Below are 26,424 nucleotides of genomic sequence, written 5' to 3' on the forward strand. Positions count from 1 at the left end.
CATCAACAACAACCGTCATGGGATCATATGCACTATAGCCAAAGGTAAAACTGTGCTTGTTTACTGATCTATATTTGATGACCTGGTTCAGCAGGGGAAACAGAGTTCGAGACCCCTGCAGAGCCATGACAAGCAGAAGAGAAATGAACCTGCAGACTGAAGGGCCACACAGACATGCTCAGTCTGTATGACTCATGTCTGTGACTGCTGACAGTGATCATGCCGCCTCCTAACCTCAACGGGGCCTCTGGCCTGTCCCTGACTGCTCCGTCGCATGACTACCTTCTGCTGCACACGTGAAAGCACCAAAGTGAAACCAACATACACACACATACACAGGTCTGGGAGTTTTTTTTCCTCAAATCCCCTGCAGCTGATTTCAGGGGTAGCACATGACCACTGTATACATAAATACTGCAGTACAGATGTGAAAACAGTTGAGTTTGCTTAACAAGCAGCTGTCTACACAAGATGAAGTTCTGCATCCTACTCATGATTGGGACCCTGATTGTCCTCATTGACGGTAAGAGCACAGACACTTACTGCTGAGAGGTTGTGAATTCATTTGTAAAGTGATAAGCTTCAGGTGGTTAGACTGAAGGCTTGACATACTGTAATGGGGGTTTTTACAGTTCATATATGATATGATAAGTTTCTGGTAGGTACTGTAGACTTTTTTGGGCTGTTATTCAACATCTCTGAAAGTCTCTCAAAGCTTTTCCTGCTGAGTTCAATAGAAAACATCTGGAAATAGTCCCTTTGCATCCCTTTAATCATGATTTAAAAATGCTCCCTTAAGTAAAATTAGTACTTGAGTGATTGCTGATCGCTTTCCAGATTATGTTACTATAAATGAGTATGTTTTTTTTCCCCAGCTTTCATTAAGTAATTTGTTTCTATTCCTCTTTCTAAAATATGTAGATCAAATAGTGGAGAATTAAAACAGGCTTTTGTTCCATCACATGAACATCATGTCTTTTGCCTTTTGATGTTGTCAAAGCTGTATGGCAATTCTGTCACAAGCACAGATTCATATGAAGGTCTGTGTTGCATTACTATAAGTCTTCAAAATGTGAAATGTTAAATAAATGGAAATCGGTACGCTGCTTGTGTAGGCTAATGTGTCTAATCGGTAAATAAAATCTAAACATTGCAGATTCAGACAGCGCTTACTTAGGATGTACTGTACATTAATGTATTTGGAAACTTGGATTTGAGTTTAATTTTAACCACAGTTCAAGTAGAGAAGAACCTCCACGTATATCACTTTGCTGGCTACTGAAATGGAAACTTACATTAATTACATTATACTGCCTTATCGTCAAAACCATATTATAAGATTTCATGATCTCTGCTTAACGAGTGAAAACAGGTACCATCAAATGTGAGCTGTGGGACTGAGTCACTAACTTTACTGCTCAACAGTGAAGATATCCTGTACTGAAAATCACAGGTCCATTGCTCTGGCCAGTGTCTTGTCAAAAGTAATAAAGAAAAGAAATAATTCATTTGACTGTTTTACTCCATGAAGTTGAAATTACTATTGCAACTCAGCCAATGACAAACTCTTTAGTCATAAGTAGCAACAGCCGCCCTGACTGCTTCTTCACAGTGACATTTAAGTCTTTGGCTCGTAATGAACCAGAACATGACCGAAAGAAAAGAGAGGAAGTGCACACCACAAGTTTGGCGGGTGGTGGTGATGAAAGCTCACTGTCAGCACTTTATTTTTTTACTGAGAAAGTTGGGTTGCTAGCATTTCATTCAGATTAATGTAACAATCGATGTGTTTAGAATACACTGTGTACTATAATAATAACCACTTATAACTAACCCTTCTTCTTTTGGCAAATATATCACAAAAATATCACAAGCTTTAAAAACACTGAAGTTGAAAGCATTTACACAAGCAGATAAATCTGCAATCACAACAAGCTGTGAGCTCATTTTTATTTTTATGAGCGATTTCTGAAAGTCTACAAGTGGTTTGTTTGTCTGTTCAAAAATCTGGATTCTGACTGAGTGTCCGTTGATGTCAGGTATGCCGCCAATCAGCAGGGACTACAACACGCACTGTCGGTGCCTGCAGGTGGAGTCGAGGATCATCCCTCCCGACAGCCTGAGGAGCATCAAGCTTTTCCCTGAAGGGCCCCACTGCCCAGACACTGAGGTCATGTAAGTGCCCTCATACCAAGCTCAAATCTTCATTATCAGTTTTCTTGATTAATTGTTTTTTTTAATAGTCATAAAATGTCAGTGAACTGTGAAAAATGGCCATCACAATAATTTCCCATAGGTGATATCAAATTGTTTTGTCCAACTAGAAAAAACCTTGAAATACTGATTTTATAGACATTACATAGCAGTGTTGGGGAGTAACTATAGTTACATGTAACAGCATTACGTAAATCAATTACACAATAAGTGTAATTGTGATCCGTTACTGAGAAAAAATGTGTAATTAAATAACAATTACTTATGAAAATGTTGATGATTACCAAAAGGGTTACATCTGAATATTTTCTGTAAAAAGCTTAGGCTATATGTTGATTAGGCCACTTAGTAAAGCCATTTGATGCCATTCTGAGAGCATGTAAATTGCTGCTGCTTTGAAAACAATACTTTTTTATATTTTGTAAATTAATCATGACTGAGCTAATTTGGAGCACACATGGACTTAAATGGAGCCACAGTACTAATTACATTTTTCATAAAATATCTTTAATTTATATTCCAAAATCTACATGAACTAATGAATACATTTTCAAATGAGAGATAAATGTTGTTTTATAAGAAATGATCTCCCTAATAAATCATATCAGTATCCATGAAAAACAGCTGGACTTAGATTTTGGTGCTTCATGGTCACACTTGAAAATATAGGTTAGGAAATTAGAAGTGATCATAAAGTAATCAAATGTAATAAGTTACATTGCTTTGATTAAGGAATTGACATAGTTTCACTACTTAATACATTTTAAATAAAGTATAAAGTAACATGTTACATTTCCAAAGTAACCATAACAACCCTGTTACATACTCTAAAAAACGGATTAACTGATCCAGTCAATGAACTGAACAATCGTTGAGGATCAGACTTCAGTATTTCATAGTACGTAGACCCCCTCCTCTCAGTTTTGGGCCTTTTTACTTTGATTAGTTATTGTGAAACATTAGGTTCCAGTAACAATAAACCGACAGCCAACAGACCAGACACAAGGAAGCAGTCTGTTTAAATGTTTTGTGCCAAGAGAAACATGCCTGTTAGCCAAGAGTGATCTGTGAACGTGTGTAAAGTGATACCTTCATCTGCTCAGTATAACATACACATACAAACATAGTAAAGAATAGACTTCCATTACTGGTTTTGTCCATCTTTATCACACATGTCAGATGATTTGCAGTCTCCTTTGGCCCACACAGATGAAACAATTGAGGACTGTAAACATTTAGTTTTTCTTCCCCTCCACTGTATAAATAAGAATTGTCTTTGCTAAGTTCAGCAGAATAACACAGGCAGACTCACAGCTGTATTGCGTAAGAGTTTGTCATTTATCATCAGTTCTGCTAATGGGAAATTGGCAGCTTTAAAAACCCGAGTAGTACATATTTTCCAAGTGATTTTCATTATAATTAAAATGATGCATTCTTTTTAAATACATACATAGAGTTTGGACAACTCAACAATAAGTGCCATGTCGTCACCATATGGTTCAGTTAAATGAAGCGGACATGCTACATCTGTTTTCTCCAGTGACATGCTTATAAATGTCATAATCATTGGCTCAAAAACATGGAAAGGATCCCTACAGAAGTATTTCCATGTGTGTTTAAAAAACAGTCAAAAAAAACCATGAGTCAACAAATAGTGTTTACTGTTTACTCCTTCCCACTCCAGGGGGAAAACTGGTGCTTGTAGTTGTTCTTTAAAAATAAATGTGTGTCTGTGCATGAGTGTGTAAGTGTGTTTATGTGCAGATACAAATAGAGTCTAGCAGGTCTGCATTTATAGCATTATATCTCAATCTCTCTCTCTCTCTCTCTCTCTCTCTCTCTCTCTCACACACACACACTCACACACAACCTTCAAAGTTCACCACATTTGAAGTGTTATATATTATATTTTATTGAGTTCTACAACCTGTGTGTGCATGTGCATGTGTGAGCAGATGCATGAGTGAAAGTGGATGTGTGTGTGTGTGTGTGTGTGTGAGAGAGAGAGAGAGAGAGAGAGAGAGAGAGAGAGAGAGAGAGAGAGATTTAGACATAATGCTATAAATGCAGACCTGCAAGACAATACACATTCTCCACTTGTATCTGCATATACACACATTTACACACACACACACACATTATTTTTCCAACACACACACATACTCACCACACCCTGATACACATTCCAACACATCCAGGTCATTTTAGATGCACTCACATTTTTCACTGGTCTGCTGTGTTTCATTATACAGGACGAACAGGACTGAGGAACACTGCATTGTATTCTGCCATCGAGCTGAATTACATCATCTAAAAATCTACAATTTAGCTGCAGTCATAAGCTGAGCAGCACAATATTTTTATATTCAAATTTGTCTTAATAACTTATCACATTTGATCTTCACCTGTCACCTTCAATTAATGTTAATGACAGCTGGGATGTAGCTATGGTGACAACATGGCGCCTGCATCACGTGACAGCCCCTGAACCAATCATGGCACAGAACAGATGAAATTGAGTTGTCCAAACTCTGTCTTTTAACGGTTCTGGTTTTAGGGCTATTATAGAGTTATACATGATGAAACCATGACTGATTTTAGTAGGTTGATTCATCAGATTCCTGAGAGATGCTGCTTTTTACTCACTAATGGAAAAGTGTTCTCTCATCAAACTATGCATCTGGAGTTGACGCCCTGACGAGGGGGGCTGCAGTACAGACCATGCAGGTCTCCATGGTCTAACATGGTGCAGAACTGAATTGCTGTTGCTATTTACAGACACTATAGGATTTAATAACTAAATACTAAATGTTTGGTTTCTAGTAAAATGATGTCCTGACATGCTCTAATTGTGTTGCATATTTTCAGAGCTGGACTGTCGAATGGGGAGAAAGTGTGCTTGAATCCTCGGTCCTCCTGGGTGAAGAAACTAGTCCACTTCGTTTTGGAGAGACAATTACATCAGCAGGGAGGAGCATTTCACAAGAATCGAGGATAAAGAGAAGTTCCAAATTTAAATTGAGTGTTGCAAAATGAGAAGTAAAAGCAGTAGCTCCTTCGTGCAACACTGAGTCATACTGTTTTTAATTTGTTATAAATTACTAAAAAACACATTATTGAATCCAGTTTTTAGATCTTAAATAACAAAAGACCAAATCTGTTCTGGTTTCCGTTATATGTTTCAACTTTTTTTGACATTCTTTTCAAAATGTTAATATTTTATACACATTTACAAAATCACACACAGTCAGATGTGCTTGAAAGTGATTAAAACTAAAAAAAAATTGTTTTGTTTGTTTGTTATTTTTGAGCATAAGATATTTATAAAAAAGTGAAGTTTGACTTTGTATGTTTGTATTTCAGTTCTCTGTCTAGGAAGATTGATTGCATAATCATCTGAATGCTGATACTGTATCGCTACGTGTAGTAGAACTCGCTGCTTCCTGTGCGGTCTGTACAGTTTATATGATTCTTATCGCTAGGTGTAGTCTGGAGATTGCAGATTACAAACACTGCAAACATGAATTTACACCTTGCCACAATCTGAACAGAAGCTCCTTTGGTTTTCATTAAGCTGCTGTAAAATCAGACCAGACCTCAATAAACTTCAGTATATTCAAAACTCTGCTGCCTGACTCCTCACTCGAACCCATTTTAATGACCACATCACCTCCGTCCTCCAGATCCTCCACTCTGTCATTATTAAAGCATTGGTAAAGTTAACCGAACGACTGAGAATTTGCCCTGGGAAGATATTTCCTGACGTGTCTCATGAGTGCAATAATATTTACAACCTGGCAGACAGTCAGCACCTTCTCTAACTTGAGCAACAATGGTGGCCTCCGTCCAGGGAGCAGATGGACATGATCTTATTTAGAGCACATTACTCCAGTCCTAAAGTCCTTACACTGGCTCCCAGTTCTGCTACTGCTGCAAATCACTGAATGGTTTAGGTCCAGAATACATAAATGCCATGTTAGTAGAATATAAACCCAGTAGAGCTCTGAGATCTACTGACTCAGGTCAGATAGTTGAGCCCAGAGTTCAAACTAAACATGGTGAAGCAGCTTTTAGCTGTTATGCTGCACACAACTGGAACAAACTACCAGCAGAACTGAAATCAGCCCCAACTGTGAACACTTTTAAATCCAGGTTAAAAACACTTCTCTTCTCCTGTGCTTATGATTGAGCTCTTTTAAAGCACTTTATATTTTAATCTTTCATTTGCACTCTATGTCCTTTTAATGATTTTAAAGCAAATCATTATTTTATACTGCAAGCTTATATTTAATGATCTATTCAAATATTGTATTTCTTTCTTTCTATTTTTCTGTACTTTGTGTTTTTTTTAAATTATTATTAATGAGGGGGGGTTGTTTTTAATTATTTTTATTTTTCTAATTGCATGTTTTTCTGTTTTATGTAAAGCACATTGAGTTGCCACTGGGTATGAAAAGCGCTATATAAATAAAGCTGCCTTGCTTTGCCTTATTGTTAAATTTCTCCCTGTTAGATATTAGAAGTAATAAAACATGATCGATGTTTTTAAAATCCCCTCCTTTCAACGGTGAGATCATTCAAGAATTATATCCAAGAATGATAATGAACCCTACCCCTTTCCACAGAATCTGGGTTGGGTAGAGATAATCCCTCACATCATCCTCCAACATCCTCACAGTCCCACGCACCAAACTGCCCCCCTTGGGAGGCCGGTCCTTTAGCGTCACCGCTCCCAAGCTCTGGAATGTTTTCCCACAATCCCCCTGTGATTGCCCATCCATCTCCACTTTCAAGTCCAAGTTACAAACCTCTCTATTAATCAAACTTTCTTGGGTAAACATGAAGGAAGAAAAATAATTTGATATCAATTATTTTAGCATATCTGCAATCTAAAAATGCAACAAAGCTGACTTTAAGCCTCTTTACCGTAAAACATGTGAGATAAAACAGAAGATTTAACAACAAACAGTCACACAAACATATGCTGCCTCTCTCAAATAATTTAATTACAATAAAGCTAAAATGAGACAAAAGGAACAAGAGACTCTATACGTTTGTTTTCATACCAGGAGAAGTTCTGAAATTCTTCTGACTTGATATTTCGGACACGCTGGTCTGAAGATGGAAACTGATTATGTGACATCATTAAACACAAAAATTAAGACGGATTTATATTAAACGTTTATGTGCAAAAACTAGATATAAAGTGTTATAAAGTGAATATGAGGCACGAGTTCCCATTATTAAAGATAACTGAAAATTCATAACTGTTTTGTGTGCTATCAAAACTTCAATTATCTTTTAATATCAAGAAAAAGTCTGAAATGATTCCTGAGAAAGTATAAAAAAAAAGTCACAGTTATTCTCCTCTTTTGATTAAATTCCTCAAGTTAGATCATTTGGCATAATCCGAATGAAAGGAAGATGACGGAACATGAATCCTTGTTAATCCTGTGCTAAGTCTGCGTTGAAGGCGGTAGGGAGTCGTCTGGCGCAACAACGTAACCCTTCCCCAGAGGGAACCATGCCTGGAGGGTTTCTGCCCAGCTGCCGGTGTCACACAAAGTCAACAAGATGTCAAACACTGCAAACAGAGACAAGCTTTATTAATGACAAACACAACAATAACGGGACTTTCAATTGTCAGATGAAGTTAGTTTACCTTGATTCACTGCCAGGATCTTGGAGTGGAAATTCTTGGCATTGTTTTTCTTCATCATGTACTCGTCTATGGGCAACCTCGCCGTGCGAACGCCGAGCTCTCTCGCCCGCGAGAAGCTCAATTTCTGCAGGAGAGAAACGACTTTAACTATTTAATAGCTATCTCATGTTTCATGACTCACACATGCATTGATATGATCTGTTTGTCCAATTATATTTCATCTTAATACCTTCTGGATGCTTTCGTCCACGAGACCCCCGAGGACGTACACTTTGTCAGCATCCACTGTTTCCAAGGCTGGAATAAAACAACATGAATAAACACCAACAATGAGAATAATATACTGAATCCAGATGTGTGAATGTAAATATATAGCATTAAATTGATTTTTTTTGTCTTGATATACCATTTTTTTTCTTATTTTCAGTTTTGTATTGGTGGTTTTCTGTTAGGATGGCGTTATCTTTGTGTTTTATTGTATGCAGTCTATTTTTTTTTTAATTATATTTTTTGGGGCTTTTTGCCTTTAATGTACAGGTTTAGTAGAGAGAGACAGGAAACTGGAGGCAAAGAGGGAGGAATGACATGCAGGATAGGCAGTGAGGACTGTAGCCTCTACACATGGGGTGGGTGCTCTACCCACTGAGCTAAACACCGCCACTTGTATGCAGTCTATTTTAAAAACTGTATTTAGTGATATACAGTAAAAATGAAGCACTAACTAGTAGTACAGGTAGCAACATAATAGTTGAAATACGCTCAGTCATGGACAAATGTACTTGGTCAGATAGCTTCCTCTGCTGGCTGAAAGATGCATTTCTCTCATCAACTAAAACATTTCTGTACATGATCAACTTTATCTGCAACATCAAGCACCTGTAAGCTACAATACTTCATTCACAAGTGTCATCATTCAAATCTTTTAACCTTCTTCAGCATCTGGCGTGAGGTAGACGACGGTTTCTGGAGGAAACAGGTCCAGGCAGCTTTCCTCTGTGATGTCCATCTGAGGAGAACAGACACGGGAAGAGAAAAAGAAAGAAATTAAACTATTACTGGTCCAAATTACAGACGAGGATATACTGTAAATGAGAGGAGAGAGAAAGAAGTATTGAGGCAATTTACCTTGTTTACAGTATAATTTATACAGTAAATGTAATTCAGTTTTAGGTTTTCTTAATAAAGCAAAATAGCTCTCAGATAATGTTATCAGATCACACTTCTGTATCTTTACTACTTTTTTATTACTGAACAGAAATGTATGATAGCTGAAGAAAGGGTTAGGGTGTACCGTGTAATTGAGGAAGCCTTCATTCATTCGTATGCACTCTCTGTACAGACGGCTGTCCTCCTCCAGGTCCGTCAGGAACAGGTGGAACGGTCGCGTCGCCTTCTTGTTTGACCCGTACAGCCGTCGTAACTGACCGGCCAGTCGGCTGATCTCCTGAATCAGGCAAATATACACCGTTGAGAGTTGGATGAGTAAATACAGACACGCAAAACCACTTAACCTTCCTGTCGTCCTCCCGGGTCAAATTGACCCCGTCTGTTTTAACTGTTCCTTCTTTCCTTCCTTTCTTCCTTCCTTCTGTCCTTCCTTCTTTCCTCCCTCCTTCCTACCTTCCTTCCTTCTTTACTCCCTCCTTCCTTCCTTCTGTCCTTCCTTCCTTCCTTCTTTCCTCTGTCCTTCCTTCCTTCCTCCTTCCTACCTTCCTTCTTTCTTCCCTCCCTCCTACCTTCCTTCCTTCCTTCTTTCCTCCCCCCTACCTTCCTTCCGTCTTTCCTCCCTCCCTCCTTCTCTCGTTCTTTCCTCCCCCTTACCTTCCTTCCTTCCTTCTTTCTTTCCTCCCTCCTTCCTTCCTTCCTTCCTTTCCTTCCTTCTTCCTTCCTCCCTGCCTCCTTTCCTTCCCTCTTCCTCCCTTCCTTCCTTTTTCCTTCCTTGACTCGAGGACAACAGGAGGGTTAAATAACCTGTTTTGACAAATGTCTGACAAGTAATTAAAGCACCTACTGTTCCTGTATCTGAAAATCTTTTGTAGCTTCAGAGTCTTAAAACAGGCTGTTTGAGAGTTGATAACAATGATTGGAGTCTCATCAGACATCTACCTTGTCAGACATGCAGTCCGTCATACTCAGGTCAACGCAGAGTTTGAGTCCCGTGGACTGAGCCTCGGCTAAACGCTCTTTGGTGATCGCCTTCAGGACCCGTTTGCTAAGCTGAGGATTGTCCGCACTTGCACCTGTTGGACAAAAAAACATGCGGCAAAGACAGATATTCTAATTATAGAAACTAGAAATGTTACTTAAATACTTTTAACGTTCAATCTCCCTAATAAACACAAAATAATCATCTTGGCTCCATCTTTACCTGACTCGTGCTCACGGTTGAGCTTCCTCCTCTGCTTCTCTTCTTTCCTTTTGCTCTTCTTCGCAGCCAGCTGTCTCTCCCAGTGTCGCTGCTTCCTCAACACGTTCTTCTGTTCATTAGAAAAGGGGAAAACTCAGACCCTCTCTAAAAAAATAAAAAACATCTCTAAAAGTGCAACAATGCTGCGTATAAGCCTCTTTACCGTAAAACATGTAAGATGATAAGACAGAAGCCTTAACAGTAGATTTGGTTGTAGGGCCAGTACCAATGCAAGTACCCTTAAAGTGATACTGATACCAATATGGAGTATTTCATTTGATACACATCATGCGAATAGATGCATTAAATTTCATAAAATGCCACCACTCCTTCATATTTAAATGATTTGATTTTTACACAAATGCACTTCTGAAAGTCTTCAAATTAGAATAGAAAGCTTTATTGTCATTATATTTGGCATATAATGAGATTACAGGTGCCACTCCATTTGTGCTTTAGAGTCAATAAAAACATGACAACCAGATAAAAACAAGACACATGTGCAACTAAAAAAGATGACATAGTAGGCTATTTAAAAAAAGGAAGAAAAAAAAGATGCAGCTTTAATAGCTTAATTATTAATACTGTCACATTAAATTGAAGAATGCTTGTGTTGATTGGCTGTGAGTGAATCCATATAAATAGTCACATGTTCTAGCTATATACAGCATATTGTATCTGCTCTTGATGAACTCCTTCTCCTGATGTGCAAAAACGATGGATTGTAGGATGTTTTTATACTACTTGGTATCGATTTATTTTGTCGATACCTTAAAGCTATAGAGTACCGATTCCCAGCCCAACGTGGTTGCAGATCAGATCAAGTCAGAAGAACATTTATGTTATCTGATGATCACATAACTAATGTTTTTGGATGTTTTTACTTTTCATCCCCTGCTGTTGTTTTGATATTTATAATACAGCGCTGACAGAAACATCATTTATTCCTGTCATGTTATAATAAATTGACTTGAAAGGACCTTAAAAGACCTTAGATGATATTAGATATTTGTATGTAAAGTGGGACTCTTGTGATTAGTTCAGCAACTTAATCAATTCAATAGATAAACTGATGACAAACTTACTGAACACAGTGCATCCCCTCTTCCAGGTCTGTCTTCCACCACATCAGTCTCTACGTCTATGTGAAGCAGATCCATCATCTCTGAAACTTCACTCAGCCCCACTTCACACATATCTGAGGAGGGAGTATGTGTCATTTCAGTCTGCTTCTCCTCTGAATTCAAATACATCACCTAAAAAAACAAAAACACATTATTATCTTCTGTAAACGTCACTAGACATGTCACTAGCTTTTTGTGGCAAACAGTAAAATATTTAATGTTGTTTATGTGCTAAAACCAGCCCCAAGACCAGGAATAGTAGATATACATAGTAAATGGAAAAAATGGCCAAAAATACATCTTTATACAGCTATCGTGACACTTAATATATTCGACATTATAGAAGTGTTCTGATATCCACTAAATGACTCACTAAAAGGACAATTTTAAAGGCAAGAAGAGAGAAAACCTTCAAGGAGCAAGGAGCAACACGCAAGAGCTGTAAGAAGTGTCGCTTCCAGGTTCCCACGTGTGAGCGGCGCATGTTAGTGACGACAGAGTAAACACAGCGAGAAGAGGGAGCCAAAAAAAAGAGGTAATGAGAGGAAAAAGAGGAATAAAAGGAGTCTGTCAGCAATAAATGGAGTGTTTGATATGTTGTATTATTCGTATGATGTTTAAAATACATAGAAAAACATGCTTGGATGATCAGCGGTGTGGTATTCAATAAAACACCACCAGGGGGCGCTGTAACACCAGCCTGATTTATGAATGGGACATAAGGGTAGTGTATATTTATTTGTTTTTATTAAAGGAAATATGACAAATTTAACATGAAAGAAAATGATCTCACATTCGACATTGAAGTTTGCATGCTTCAGTTTGTGTTGAAATGGTATTTTGTCTATAATACCATCAAAACAATCCCCCTTAAAACTTAAAATAATAATAATATAATAATCTGTAAATGTTTAGGTACCAAAAATAATGCTTTTGATCCAAATATATATTGCTAAGTGATGCCTCGCTTTTAGACAGACTTAATTAAATATACTTCCACATTGAAAGCAGTGTTATATCAATGAAATGCTTCTTAAAACAAACATTTTTCTAAACTTAAATAATTAAATGTTTCTTTGGAAAGTGTCAGTGAAATCAGACTGTGCTGTGTTTCTCCACCATTAGTCTGAGAGCCCTGCTTTATAACCAGATAAACCTAATTCATAGTTTTCATTATAACAATCACATGTCTCGGTTGTGAATGTCAGCACCGTGACTGAGAAGCGCATGGCTGTCATAGTGGTAGCAGGGGACGTGCAGTTGTAAAGTTAAGACTATACTTTCAGGGATCATTTCTATAGTTTCTGACTTGAGAAATGTGTTTCTAAACAGTTTGGTCTCGCCATCCACGATGATGAGTTGGTGATACTCTCTCCTGAGCGCGAAGCGGGCAGAAAGACTTGATTATATCACATGCTTTCTGCTTTTGATGACCGTTCACTGTCTCCTCGGGGACGATGAGGGAGAGAGTATGATCAGAGTGGTAGTGCAAACATGTTGAATATTAAATAAAAACGATATATCTACATAACAACTACTTATATCCTTTTATAATTAAAAGTTACGTTGAAATGTCAGTGATATCAAGGCAAGGCAGTTTTATCTGAACGCAGTGCATTTCATACCCAATGGCAATTCAATGTTCTTTAGACTGTTCTGTGTTTCTCCATCATTAGTCTAAGTGCCCTTCTTTATGACCAGCTACTAATAAACATTAGGAATAATAACTATAGTTATGATGGGTTTCTATAAATGTCCAGTGATGATTTCTGCAATGCCTCCAACATTTAATGATAAAGAGGTTATTTCTCCACCCTGAATCCAACATAATCCACTCAAGTTAAATCAATGTAACATCCTATACTTTTAATGTTACCTTTAAATCATTTTAATTAAATCATTTCTCCTAATCGCATGTTTAACACAAGTAATAATAACTTCTCCACATAAAAAAGAACTGTTGTAGATTTTTACTACACTATACTGCTGTTTGTTGTTAGGTAAGGAGCTACAGGTGTGGTGTTAGAAGAAATGATATTGGGGTTTTTTTAACCTTTAACTTTATTACTTTATTCATCATGTGTTATTACTTCTGTGCCTCGGTCTTCATCTCTTTATGTGCTCTGTGCTCCGTGTTGCCTTATTTTTAAACTTACTTTAGTTGGTTTTATTTCTTCTGTAAAGCACTTTGTAGCATTGTTAAGAAAAGTGCTATATGAATAAAGTGTAGTATTATTATTACCAGTAATATCAAATGAGCAATAATACAAGTTTAATTGTTACACAAGCAACCCAAGTATTTTACAGTGACGTGATAAACTTGTAAAACATGTTTTAGGGTTGTTGTTTTTTTTGTGAAATACCATAAGTAAAACGTTTTGAACATTATAAAAGTAGAAGTGAGTTAGTTGTTCCTACATAGGAACTAAAGTGAGGTGTCGTTTTGAGTCGGGGGCAAAAATCAGTGCACGCTAGGACTACTACTAGCCAGCTATTTTTTATTTTAATTATCTTGTCTTTTACTTTATGTCATTACTTGTAGTTAAGCTCTTTAAAACAATGTGACATTAGCTTTCAACTCGTGTTAATATCACCATGGTTGTTTAAAGTCTTGGCTCTAAAATCAACATTTATAGTTCAGCCGTTGTTAGCGGCAACACAGCAGCCAATGAGAAGACGCGTAGGAGGAAACGTGCCACCAGAGAGCATTGTGGGTAATATAATAAAGACTTTTTTAATATTATTTAAATGTTTATAAATATTTACAACACGAATATATATGTTTATTTTATATTGTTAATTCATAATTTACTTATTATACGTTTTCATGAAAACAATCACATTTATCGTTTTTTAATGTCAGCACCGTGAATGAGAAGCGCATGGCTGTCATAGTGGTAGCAGGGGACGTGCTGTTTCAAAGTTAAGACTATACTTTCAGGGATCATTTCTATAGTTTCTGACTTGAGAAATGTGTTTCTAAACAGTTTGGTCTCGCCGTCCACGATGATGAGTTGGTGATATTCTCTCCTGAGCGCGAAGCGGGCAGAAAGACTTGATTATATCACATGCTTTCTGCTTTTGATGACCGTTCACTGTCTCCTCGGGGACGATGAGGGAGAGAGTATGATCAGAGTGGTAGTGCCATTATGTTAAATATTAATCAAATATCGACATAGACATGTCACATTTCCACGTGCGGAACATCCAGCTGTTCACCATTCCAATTATCCTTTCTTTCTGTCTGTCTTTCTTTCTTGCTTCCTCCCATCTCTTCTTCCTTCCTCCTCTCCTTCCTTCCATTCCTTCCTTCCATCTTTCCTCCCTTCCTCCCTTCTATCCTCCCTTCTCTCCTCCCTTCTTTCATTCCTTCCTTCCATCTTTCCTTCCTCTCTCCCTTCCCTCTTTCCTCCTTTCCTTCCTTCCTCCTTCCATTCCTGCCTTCCATCTTTCCTTCTTGCCTTCCATCTTTCCTTCCTTCCTCCTTCCTTCTTTCATTCCTTCCTTCCTCCCTCCCTTCCCTCTTTCCCTCTTTCCTTCCTTCCTTCCTTCCTTCCTTCCTTCCTTCCTTCCTTCCTTCCTTCCTGTATGTGTGGCCCATACGTTTATATTTGTGTAATATAAGTTAGTAGTTTAGTATTTACTGTAATCAGTGGAGTACCATCACAGACACTATGCCCTAAATGAGTGATTTTAAGAAGTCATGTCAACAATTAGTCAAGTTTTTTAAGTACAATTGAGGTGTTAAAACTTAATATTGGTGAATCAAATGCCACTTCATTGCTAATTACTTACTGCAGATTATGATTCTACTTTGTATGAGAGGTTTATAAAATGTTTTTATCATATAAACTACCCAAAGTGCCCAAAATGAGCTGAACGTCCAGCATTTAAAATGTTGCTTACACATTAATTAAATCAGTAATTAATCAAATTGAAATTAAAATGAACTTTTATTGTCAGTATTCTCCATTATTATATAACATAACTTAAATATAAATCATGTAATTCACAGGTTTAAAGTATCCAGCAGGGTGTGCTCATGTTGCAGTTTATATGTGATGTTAATAAGAGTTCATGTCAGTAATTAGTGAAGGTTTTAAGTACAGTTGAGGTGTTAAACTCAACTTTTTTTTACATTAAATGCAAATTATGATTTTACCTTATACAATAGGCTTATAAAATATAGCGTTTTAATCAAATAAACTACCTAAAGTGCCAAAAAATGAGCTGAACTTCCATCATTAAAATGTTGCTTACATTGTTGCTTAATCAGTAATAACTCAAATTCAAATGAGTTTTATTTGCAGTATTCTCCATTATTTTATAACATAACTTCCTAAAAGTGTAATTTATTTTGCATTTTGGACTTTAAGTATCAAGAGTACTCCCTCTTTTAATACTTAAAGTCCATTTGGCTGGAGACACTTCTGTACTTTTACTTAAAAATGTTTATACAGTTGTTTTTTTGTGGCTGTTTTTAAACCTTGAATGGAGTATTTTTATAATCTGTTATTATGTAATGTTTCCATTTTGAGTGTATTTTCTTAAGAGGGGTGTGTTCACGTTGTATATAATCACTCATTTCCACTAAAATTAGAAGTTATTTCACCACTTTATGTCAAGTATCCTGGCTCACTCTTACTAAACATTTTGTGGTCATATTCAAAAAATGGAAAGTAATAATCTACCTTTGACGTAGTAATACTAATTTGGTCTTGTGTGTGTGTGTGGTTTTATATTTTTTTATTCTGCTACATTTCTGGGAATTTGCCCATAAACTTTTATATGTGAGCTTGATTGACTTGTCAGCTTGTGTAATAAGATTTGAGATGCTTTTTTTTTCCAGGAGGGAAATTATATTGTTACAGGAAGATAAACCACAACATGTAAGATTTATTGTCTGGTTTTTATTAGAATATAGAAAAGTTTCTGCATTACCAGCAATATTTGGGGATTTTTTTTTTCAGATGTTTATCACACTAAAGCTGCATTATTTTCCCAGGCTTGCTGTTTTTCATATGCTTTCTTTTCTCTTTTCTTTCTTTTTCTTTTTTGTGTGTGTGTGTGTTGTTGGTGGTGAACCAGAGTAGGCGGGTTTTTTCTCCACCTGCCAAGAAGACTGACAAATTCCGCTCTGCTGCTGGCCTGTAGAAACACTCAAGGAGGGAAAAAAAGGAGAGGGGGGAGAAAAAAAAGGAAAAAGCAGCAGTGACTTTTCTTTTTCTTCTCTCTGTGAGAAGCTTTTAGAGAGTGGAGCCCCTTGTGTCAGTCAGTGATTGACGTGAGAAACTTGTGGAGGAGGATCCCTTTATGTCCCCTGGTGCTGGAGACGCAGTTTGCAACCTGCATGGCTCCTGCTCAGACTCTTTATTTCAACTATAAGGATTAACATTTTTTTCTTTTGAGGAATAAATGATTTGTATAAATATATCCTGCAGCACTCGTCCCGGCGGAAACATGAAACACAAATGATGTTTAACATTTCTATAGATGGAGGCTCATTCTCTAACAATTTGGAGGATTTCGACTCCATTCGCAGTGTTCTCCTTTACAGGTCAGTATAAAGATATTAATAAACCTTTAAGTAGATCTTGTTTTAACACGTTGTTGGGTTGCTGAATACCGGAGGGGATTTAAACAACTCGTGCAAGTTTGCAGGGAGGGTGATGAAAAGGGGAGGGAAAGTACGGCAGCTGTGAATATAAACTTCATTAAAGTCCGAAAAGCGATTAAAAAAAATGCATATTAAACCTCTAACATTTATTTAGAGCTATTTAATCGCTGTGGCAGTCATAAATTAGTGTAAAGCGATTTAAAGATACGTTTTGTAGTAGGCTATATTTTACAACCATATGTGTTAATTAAATGTTTTTTTTATGTGTTCCATAGTGTATATTTTATAAAGGGTTAAACTAAGATAAGATATTCCTTTATTAGATATTTGCATTGTTACAGCAGCAAAGTGAAATGTAATGCAATTTTAAAAAATGGTAAAGAGCAATAAATAATAAGTAGGTTGCACAAATAATAAGAACAATAATAGTAAAACAATGTAATAAAGATAATCGTTTTGTTTTGTTACAGCCATTTGTATTAATTAAAGTGGTTTTATATGCTTTACAGTGTATATTTTATAAAGGGTTAAACTACATTTAAGTTTCCGTCTGCCTCGAAAAAGCTTCTGCGTTGTCAGGGGCAACAGCAGCGTCGTCCGGGGCAACCGCGGCGTCCACCAATGAGAGCCGTCCTCTTCGGATCACGTGACTCCCACCAGCGCGCTCGTCATTTTTTAACAACATGGCGTGAGAGTATCACGGCTCGTTTTGGTTTTTACCCCTAAAAAGTGAAGCTTTTAAAGACGCGTTTAGCTAAATAAGTAGAGTTAGAGTCAAATGGCTGTCGCTAAAGCCCGCCATAGTAGTGATAGAGCTCTTTCTGGCGGTCAGACGGAGGAAGATGGTGCCGAGCATGACAACATTAGTGACTGTGAATCCACATCATCGAGTTTCAGCTGCTCCGACTACTCAGAGTAAGAATATACAATTACTCCAAAGACCAAACAAACAAACAAACAAACGTGTGGACTCCTCCTAAACTCCAGACCTCTCTTAAATCTGCTACAGACCGTATAAGATGGTTTTCAACAAGCTAGTCCACTAAGAAGTGAGGAGGAGATGATGTAACTTGATAATATGTTATTTTGGTGTTACATTGCAATACATATCAAAGTAGCATGTGAGATATGACTGCTGCTGACTTGTAATCAACATACTTGACTTTTAAATGGCATATTTTGTGAAAGATGGGAGTGTCACCTTCCCCCCTTGTGGTTGTCACAAATTTGAAGGTATACCTAAATAATTGGATGCTTCTTGGCATCCTCTGTATATAAATGGAGCAGCCTAAAGCAGGGTTTCAAAGACTACAAACACTTGATTAGGCTTTGTACATATAATATATTTCAGTTTAGCTGTTTCTGTTTTTACATTACAGTATGTACACAAGCAATCCCTGAAGCAACTTAAAAGTAAAAAACTATTTTCACTCAATACCTGAATGTTAAAACTATACTGAGGATGGGGGATATTTAATAGGAAATAACTCATTTGTGACACATGATGGCAGGCAAGTAGAGGCATTATTCTGTGTTTCACTCAGAAAAAACAGACAAATATGTAGAAAAAAAGTGACTTAACTTCACTGAAGCTTTTAAGACAAAGACAACACATAAGCGCTATCACAATATAATGATAATCACAGTCTACAATAATATGTAGTCATGATCATCCCCTGGCTTTACTACTGTACTCTCTCCTCTCAGTTTCATACCACACTGTGTTTGATATGAGCTTTCTTTCACTGCTCTTCCTCTCAGTGACTTGGAGCCTGAATGGCTGGACGACATCCAGAAGAATGGCGAGCTCTTCTACCTGGAGCTGAGTGAGGGTGAAGAGGAGGCCGCGTTGGCGCAGGCCGCTGCCAATCAAGGTGTGTCCACCAACCACGTCCGCTTTAGCGAGAAGGAGGCGGAGATCATCACCGAGCAAAACAAGAAGCAACGATGCGGCTCTCGGACGAAAGGTGAGCCCACGCTCAAGAGGCTAGCGAGGATCCTGAGGAAGAAACATTGGTCCTCTCAGCGCAGAGGAGGAGGGAAGGACAGCTCGACATTATCGTCACCTCCAGCATCCATCCTGAAGAACCAGCCAGGCCAGAGGCAGGGTGTGACCGTTCAGCTGCAGCAGCTGAAGGAAGTGTGCGTCTACCTCAACCCTAAACGTCTGGGAGGTTCGTCTACACCACTTTCTAACAGCGGAGGCCTGTTGGAGGCTCTGCTGGGGGTGGTGCATCGCCCCTCCTGGATCACAAGACAGGGAGACCCTGCAGGACTCACACAGGAAGAAAGACTGACTGTGCATGGATTGATTCCCAACAGCCCGGCCATCAAATGTGGCCAGATCTTCATTGGTGAGACAGTAGCCTCACTTTAATTTATAGATAGCTTTAAAAATGAATATGAAGGTAGCCCACTAATACTACATTAGTCACCCTGTACATACATGGCCCTTCTTTATAAGGTCGTACAGTAGATAGATACATCCTGAACTCAGCAGTTATGTCTGAGTTGCAAGCTTGGTCCGTTATTAAGGGACAGGAGCAAAATCAGGGCAAGATATATCTCCTCTAATGTTCAGAAAAGATCATCTAGGTTATCGTCACCTGTTAACAAGTTCCTGATGAGGTGAGCGCATGCAAACATACTCTGGTAGAGTAGAGGTTGTATCTCAGAAGCTCAACATTAAGGGGAAACGTTTACTTGGATAAAAACAAACGTTTTGTTTTTTGTCCATTCTTCTCAAACCCCAACCTATTGCCCTATTACATTATCGTCATAGTAACACACAAAGTACACATATATGTTATGGGTATATAGGTCTAAAACTTAAATAATATTACATAAATGTATTCTGTAGTAAAATTTACTTTGCCAAGCTGTGTGTTGAATCCAACAGTTTAAGTGCAACTGAACATCCATCATATTATTATTATCATAGTTTATTTTTCAGCTCTGTGTCATAAAACCACAAAGTTCTTGTTTAAACTGCGTGTACGATGTTTAATAACTACTTCACACGGCCAACTCCGAAACTAAAGCTATTCCCAGTGAAACTCTCTGCACAGTTGGAGTGGAGTGAGTGACAACATAAATGCAGGTCTGCTCCTGTGTAGCAACGGTAATCTGTCAGTTTGAAAGCGAGACATCTCCGTAGTGATTTTCTCTCTATCTTGGCTAATCGTTGGGCAGTTTTTTACTCGCAGACACAGGAATGCCAGCGCTGAGCTTCGCCACAAATGACTACCCACATGAGTTACTGTTTAGAGAAGCTTTTTATGCCGCACAGGGACATGCTTAAACAATTAGAGCGGTTAAATACCTGAAATAGCTCCGTTACTGAGATGGTGTGCCTCCCTGCACACGAGCAGGTGAAGCCGTTTACCGGACAACAAAACCACCCTGTTATCTATACACAACGCACAAAAACACAGCTAGTCATATTTTTTACAGACTGTACATTCTTGATGATTGTAACCACTGCTGCACTGATTTAATGTCATTTATACCATCAAATAAATCAATAATTAGTTAAGTGAGTATTGAATGACTGCCCAAACCCTGGATAACATAAATATTGCTTGATGGCAGCTTATACAGATGTTTTAGAAGATATCTCATAGCCCTATAGTATTTACCTCTAGTGCAGTCTCTGAGGCCGTAAGTTGGTTCAAACACTAGCAGCATTATTTATTAGCATTATTAGCATTAGCATTAGTTGTTTTTGATATTAACTCTTTGACCTGCTGATAATCGCTCCTTTTTTCTGCGTTTTATGTTCAGGTGATGTGCTTGTAGCCGTGGACGACGTGGACGTGACCTCGGAGAACATCGAGAGAGTTTTGTCCTGCATCCCGGGGCCAACGCAGGTTTGTTTGTGTAAATCTACTGAAGGCGAAATAATGGCCACTGGCTGTCATGGCAACAATGCCATACATTAAAGGGGATGTATGGTGTTAATGTACAGGTCTCTATTTATATTCTAGGGCTCTACTGAAACATCTCTGCATGATTTACCATCAAAACCTCCTCATTATTCATCTTATACTTGCTCTTTATGCGGCCCCTCAGTTCAGCCTCTGTCTGAATCAGGTCTTTAAGGTGCTCTCTCTCAATGATAAGATAAGACAAGATATTCCTTTATTAGTCCCACAGTGGTGACATTTACATTATTGCTGCAGCAAGTGGATTATAGATAGAAGTGCATCAATAAAAAGAGTAAAGGACAATAAATAATAAGTAAGTACACAAACAATAAAACAAAAATATAGTTAAAAATAGATAGTAGAATTATGTATACTGAACAGTTAAACTGAAGTACTAATATATCCAAAATACTACTGGCCAGCTTCAGCTTTTTTACTCAAAATGGAAACTTTTCAAATACATCTGTTCGTTTTCGAGCCAAAATCTGGTCTGAAATATGTGAATGGAGAACATGACCAACATGTGGAGCAACCTTAGCAACGAAGACTAAAAGAGCGAACGGCTGTTTGTGGGTATGTACGAACAATCTGATGTCATCACGAGCAGGTGGTAGAGGTAACATCGCAAACAGAGCGTCCAGAGCATCCTGAAGTGCTCACTTTTGACTTGTAGGGAGCATTTTTACATACATTTACGTAGACGTCTGACATCATAACAGGTCAACAAGTCACAAAAGTCATGTTATACCCCGTTTAAAACAAGCTATGAGACGTCTCCACCGATGCCAATACTGGCTGCTTCTCTTTATGTGTTTTGTGTATCCTGTTTTCATTTTGGATTAGCCTCCCAAATCCATAAGGCAGCATTTAAGTCTTTAAAATCTAAGCTTGTCACGAACAGCGAACTTGAACAGTAAACATAGACATTAAGTTACTTGGAAACCCATTTGTACTCCTAAGCTGCGAAAAAGCGTATAAAAAGTACGAACCAGGACTGTTCGACATTAGAAAACCTTCAATTACAGAGAAATGATCCTTTTGATCGTTTGCTAAAAAATCCATAGTCTGCGCCGCTATCGTGCATTTTTTTACCAAACAGCCGACCATCAAACAGTAGCAATTTGCAAATGACAGACTGCGTGCGGGGTTGATGGCGAACACAGCGGATAGAGCGGGCTTTTCAGCGCCACAGGAAACTCACAGTTTTGTTGTGGGGCGGAAAGCTCAGCTGATTAGAAGACGCAGTCGAGACTCGGAAACAAAATTACATTGTAGGGAAAAGAGCTGGGGAGAATTTTTTGGAAAAAACACGGTACCTCATGCGACCACGATGACTCTCAGAAAAAACTTGAAATAGAGTTGTACTGCAGACAGATTGATTGTTTAGTGCGCTGGAGGACGTTTTCTGTGTGCCAGCTCTCTCAGATGGAACGTAGACAGTACTTATTATGTTTGGAGGTCCAAATATTAGTATTAAAGTCAGCCACCATGCCCTTTGCTAACCCTTATAGCTGAACACGCTACAGTTTCTTCTTTTCTCTCTCTGTGTGTGTGTGTGTGTGTGTGTGTGTGTGTGTGTGTGTGTGTGTGTGTGTGTGTGTGTGTGTGTGTGTGTGTGTGTGCGCGTGTGTGTGTGTGTGTGTGTGTGTTTAAGTGACTGACATCAACAGACTGGTATTCCAGTGAGAGCAGAGTCCAGTCTAACCACATCCTTATTATTTAAGATGAGAGAAAGTGCTACAGTTAGTCCACTCAGCCTCTTTTTTTTTCACAGTGATTTCTCAAATTTAAGGGGTTTCGCTTCTTAGAAACTTTTCTCCCATTGTTTGGAAGTCTGAGCTCGACCCTCCAGATCAGTCAGGAAAGCTCGAAGAAGCCTTAAAAATTAAAGATATAACCACTTTTTAAATCCCACTTCTGTGTCCAGGACTGAGTGACCGAGTCAGGATTGAAAGGAACATCGCATGGTCGGTGGTTTCGCCACTACCAGACTCTTCCTTTAATAATACCCCTTAAAATTGGCTAAAATGGCTGAGAGCCCAGATGTAGGCGCCTGCTGGAGAGGAGGGTGGCCTGTGGTTAGTGCTGACAGGCCTTGGAGCGTTCTGGGAGTGATCGTTGGATTAGAAAAGTACAGTTTCAACATTTGTGACCGGGGGAATATGATATTTCTTTTTCTTAAACACATTGAGTAGGCACCGTATGGTCTGGGAGGAAAAAACACAAGGCAACCCACCTTTTTTTTTTTTTTTGGAAAGTAACACAGACAAACACTTCTTTTATTTCTATGATCATAACTAAATAGTTTTCTTAGTTGTGTGACACAAACACAAGCTGGGTTTATTTAGGGAGTGGTGTAGTATTTCATATTCTGCGTTTCAGTCAGACACCAAAGTGTAGTCGGGGCGTGTCGGGTAAAGATGTAGCGGTTAAAACTTATAACTGGGTCTGCGAGGTCCCTGGTGGTTTGAGGTCAAATCCCAGCAGAGACTCCACCGTGCTGGCACGCTTTCAACAGACATCTCAGAACAAGAAAACATCTCAGACCATCTGTAGGATATAAGATAGAGGATATTCCCTTTGCGTCAAATGTACACAGCGTTAATACTCACACATTTCCCCATTGTAGGACTAATAAAGGATTATCTTGTCTTATTTTATCTTGACGTTAAAGTGTTTGACAGTGATCTGAACAATTTTCTGGTTGTATTCTAATTAATGGACTGAGATATAATTATATATGGTCATTACTGCATTGCTAAAACAACAAATCTAACGCACAGTACTGTATAATGGACCTTTTACGGGTTTGGTGTATCGATAAAATACTTGCTTATATCAGAGAAGAAGAGAAAAGGTTTCATTAAACACGTTTAGAGTCATGATATATGATTCAATCGAGCCTCTTATGACAGGAAACAGATAATTTTCACAGTTGTTGGCGACCGTACACACCAGAGGTTAGCGTCTTTGCTAAAGGGTCACTAAAGACTAAAGACTCCCTCACAGAGTTTTTTCTGTTGGATCCAGCTGCCCTTTCTCACATCTGGACTCTTTCTGTTCTGATTTACTTGTATTAACATCAGTTTAGCTCCGTAGACCGGGCCTCCGTAGCGCTGACAGGTTTCAGCCGCGAGTCAACACGACATGTGAAAAGATATGCCAACATAGCGTGTCTGAGATACAGCGTAAGGAAACATGAAGCCTCTCTGTGTTTGAAAACTCTTTAAATAGAACTGAACTTTTAGCTATTTATTGAATTAAATGTAGTTAGTAGCACATAATAACTACATAACATCATAATAATCTTTACTATATGGAAGTAACAGTCTGGAGAAAGTTGAATCCTAACCACCAGACGCAAGTTTTCATGATTCCTGACGTATAATATCTTAATCTGTGAAGTCTTTCCTAAAGCACAGCCTCTACTGGATATAATCTGATGTATCCTGACTGTAAAAGACTTTAAATATAGGTTTGACAGACTGCACCAGCACCACAGAGTTCTTCTGTGCATCTTGACTACATGTGTTTCCGTGGGTGTGCGCGTGCTTGTCGGATTTTCACGCAGCTCCGTTTCTGTTTCCACTGTAACTTTCTATGAATGGCAGCGCGAAATCGAACGCAGGGGGACGGAAAGTACAAATACTGCATGAACGAGAGAAGATAGGCCGTCTGTTGTCTTGCCACTGTTTCTTGAGCTTTTTTTTTTTTTTTTTGCAGCAATCTGGTTTTAATTTAGTCAAACATACTCAGACAAACACACACACACACACACACACACACACACACACACACACACACACAGATCCCTGCTATTTGTTATACTGCGGTCAGGTCTGGATATCTGCGTCACTTTCTCTCTGACAATCGCCATCCTGCTTTTCACTTCTCTGCCTTTTTCCTGAATGAACCTTTAATGATGGAAGTTTTCCTCCCTTTTTGGAAGCACGGCACACAAGCTCACCTCTTTTTTTTTCTTCCTAAAACAGATGCACGAGCACTGTTAAAGTTCTCTGCCAGCTATAATCATGTTGAGCTGCAGTAACTCCCTAATTTTTTAAAAATGAAGGGGAAACTCAGAGGCAGACCGGTCGGCAGGCTGATGACGATCATATTTTAGTAGAATAACAGATCTCTTTCCATTTCATCCTGTTTAAATTAACTCTCTTTACACAAGTTATCCAATTATCTCTGCAACCTTGTTCCATTAATGGAATTTTAAATCCACCTCTCCACCTTTTTCCATCTCCTGTCGTCTCGTCCAGGTGATGCTGACCTTTCAGACGGCGGCTCCGGTGGATGCAGGGACTGCTGGTGAGACTTTATCTGTACGTAAGACGAAGGCGTCTCCACCGGTGAGCCAGCTGGTTCGTCTGCTGTGGGGGGAAGACACGGCCGAACTCCAGATGTCCATCAGTCACATCCCGCATATCGTCATGTATCTGTCACTGAAGCTGGACTCAGCATCGCCACAAGAGGAGGTATGTTTCTGTAAATGTATGACATGTTCTCTTTTAGGTGTTCACAGTATTCACACGTTAATCAACAATAAAAACTTCAGTTTCAATCTTAAAGTTAATGCAAATGAGTTCACCAAAGTATCAAAAAGCAGTGTCTGTTCTGGCCGTAACCTTTAAAAAATTAAACATGCAACAATTAAGTCAGTTAATCAATTAGTCAAATGACAGGCAATCAATCAGCAACTATTTTGATAATCAAATAGTCATTCTAGTCTTTATTTTTAGGGAAAAGGCCAAATATTTGCTTGGATAAAGATTTAAATGTGAAGATTTCAAACCGTTATCAGTCATTCATGACATTAAACTGCAAGTCTTTGGTTTTTAGACTGTTGATCAGACAAAATAAGACCTTTGAAGACATTAACTTTGGCTTTAAGAAGTTGTAACAGGCATTTTCTGAACTGTTTTCTTACATTTTATAGACTAAATGATCAAAAACACTACAACAATAAAAAAACAATCATTAGTCGTAGCTTTAGTTGTGGTAGTTGTTCAGTGGTGGAAAGGGAGTTTTAAAATACCCTAAATGCAAAACACAAAACCAGGAAGTGTACAGTATGTATATATTAGTAGTATTTAGTATATATTTTCATTATGCACAGCCGTCTGGATTTCCCTCTCAACGTCCTCCTCCAGAAAAGTGCTGAACAAAGTCTGAGCCTCATCAGTCCGTCCATCATAAAATCTCACTTTATGGTTATCCCAAATTTAGAACAGCTGGAAGGCAGAACACAGTTTCTCCTGTTGTGGATTGTTTTTTGTTTCTTTTTTTGTTGGTTGTAAAATGCTGATGGAAAAAAAACAACTATTGATTTGACCAACCAGCGCTGCAAACTCCCACTGGAAAGTACTTCAACCAGAGCGGAGACTTTTATGAGGGGCCTTTTTTGCTTCCTCTGGTCTGAACGCTGGTAAAGTTCCTAAAGAGGTTCCTGGTCTCCTGGGAACGCT

The 26,424-nt window shown here is 38.4% G+C and overlaps 3 protein-coding genes and 2 non-coding genes across 5 annotated transcripts in view; 3 read left to right on the forward strand and 2 right to left on the reverse strand.

Moving 5' to 3' along the window:
- The window catches only part of clcn3 (chloride channel 3), a 248,766-nt gene that overhangs the window by 151,837 nt on the left and 70,505 nt on the right, over positions 1 to 26,424 (reverse strand). The window lies entirely within an intron of this gene.
- On the forward strand, positions 427 to 5,879 carry cxcl19 (chemokine (C-X-C motif) ligand 19). Its single transcript, XM_053343550.1, has 3 exons — positions 427 to 523; positions 2,040 to 2,175; positions 5,083 to 5,879. Exons 1-3 carry the CDS (start codon positions 472 to 474, stop codon positions 5,210 to 5,212), a joined length of 318 nt encoding a protein of 105 aa, XP_053199525.1. The 5' UTR covers positions 427 to 471; the 3' UTR covers positions 5,213 to 5,879.
- trmt10b (tRNA methyltransferase 10B) lies at positions 7,385 to 11,865 on the reverse strand. Its single transcript, XM_053343536.1, has 9 exons — positions 11,817 to 11,865; positions 11,369 to 11,539; positions 10,245 to 10,353; positions 9,983 to 10,116; positions 9,168 to 9,320; positions 8,804 to 8,882; positions 8,106 to 8,173; positions 7,877 to 8,000; positions 7,385 to 7,798 (listed from the first exon to the last, which is right to left on the reverse strand). The coding sequence occupies exons 2-9, from the start codon at positions 11,534 to 11,536 to the stop codon at positions 7,671 to 7,673; spliced, it is 963 nt and encodes a 320-aa protein (XP_053199511.1). The 5' UTR covers positions 11,537 to 11,539; positions 11,817 to 11,865; the 3' UTR covers positions 7,385 to 7,670.
- Positions 12,678 to 12,892, forward strand: LOC128384852 (small nucleolar RNA U3). The gene has a single exon (XR_008324582.1). It is a non-coding gene; the product is annotated as a small nucleolar RNA U3 (small nucleolar RNA).
- On the forward strand, positions 14,333 to 14,547 carry LOC128384853 (small nucleolar RNA U3). The gene has a single exon (XR_008324583.1). It is a non-coding gene; the product is annotated as a small nucleolar RNA U3 (small nucleolar RNA).

Source organism: Scomber japonicus, chromosome 22 (genome assembly GCF_027409825.1).
Source record: "Scomber japonicus isolate fScoJap1 chromosome 22, fScoJap1.pri, whole genome shotgun sequence".
Lineage (NCBI taxonomy): Eukaryota > Metazoa > Chordata > Actinopteri > Scombriformes > Scombridae > Scomber > Scomber japonicus.

Coding starts and splice junctions, on each gene's coding strand:
- cxcl19 (XM_053343550.1), top strand. CDS start 472: ATGAAGTTCTGCATCCTACTCATGATTGGGACCCTGATTGTCCTCATT. Junction 524..2,039: donor CCTGATTGTCCTCATTGACG/GTAAGAGCACAG, acceptor CGTTGATGTCAG/GTATGCCGCCAATCAGCAGG. Junction 2,176..5,082: donor TGCCCAGACACTGAGGTCAT/GTAAGTGCCCTC, acceptor GCATATTTTCAG/AGCTGGACTGTCGAATGGGG.
- trmt10b (XM_053343536.1), bottom strand. CDS start 11,536: ATGTATTTGAATTCAGAGGAGAAGCAGACTGAAATGACACATACTCCC. Junction 10,117..10,244: donor CAACCGTGAGCACGAGTCAG/GTAAAGATGGAG, acceptor TTTGTCCAACAG/GTGCAAGTGCGGACAATCCT. Junction 7,799..7,876: donor GATCCTGGCAGTGAATCAAG/GTAAACTAACTT, acceptor CTCTGTTTGCAG/TGTTTGACATCTTGTTGACT.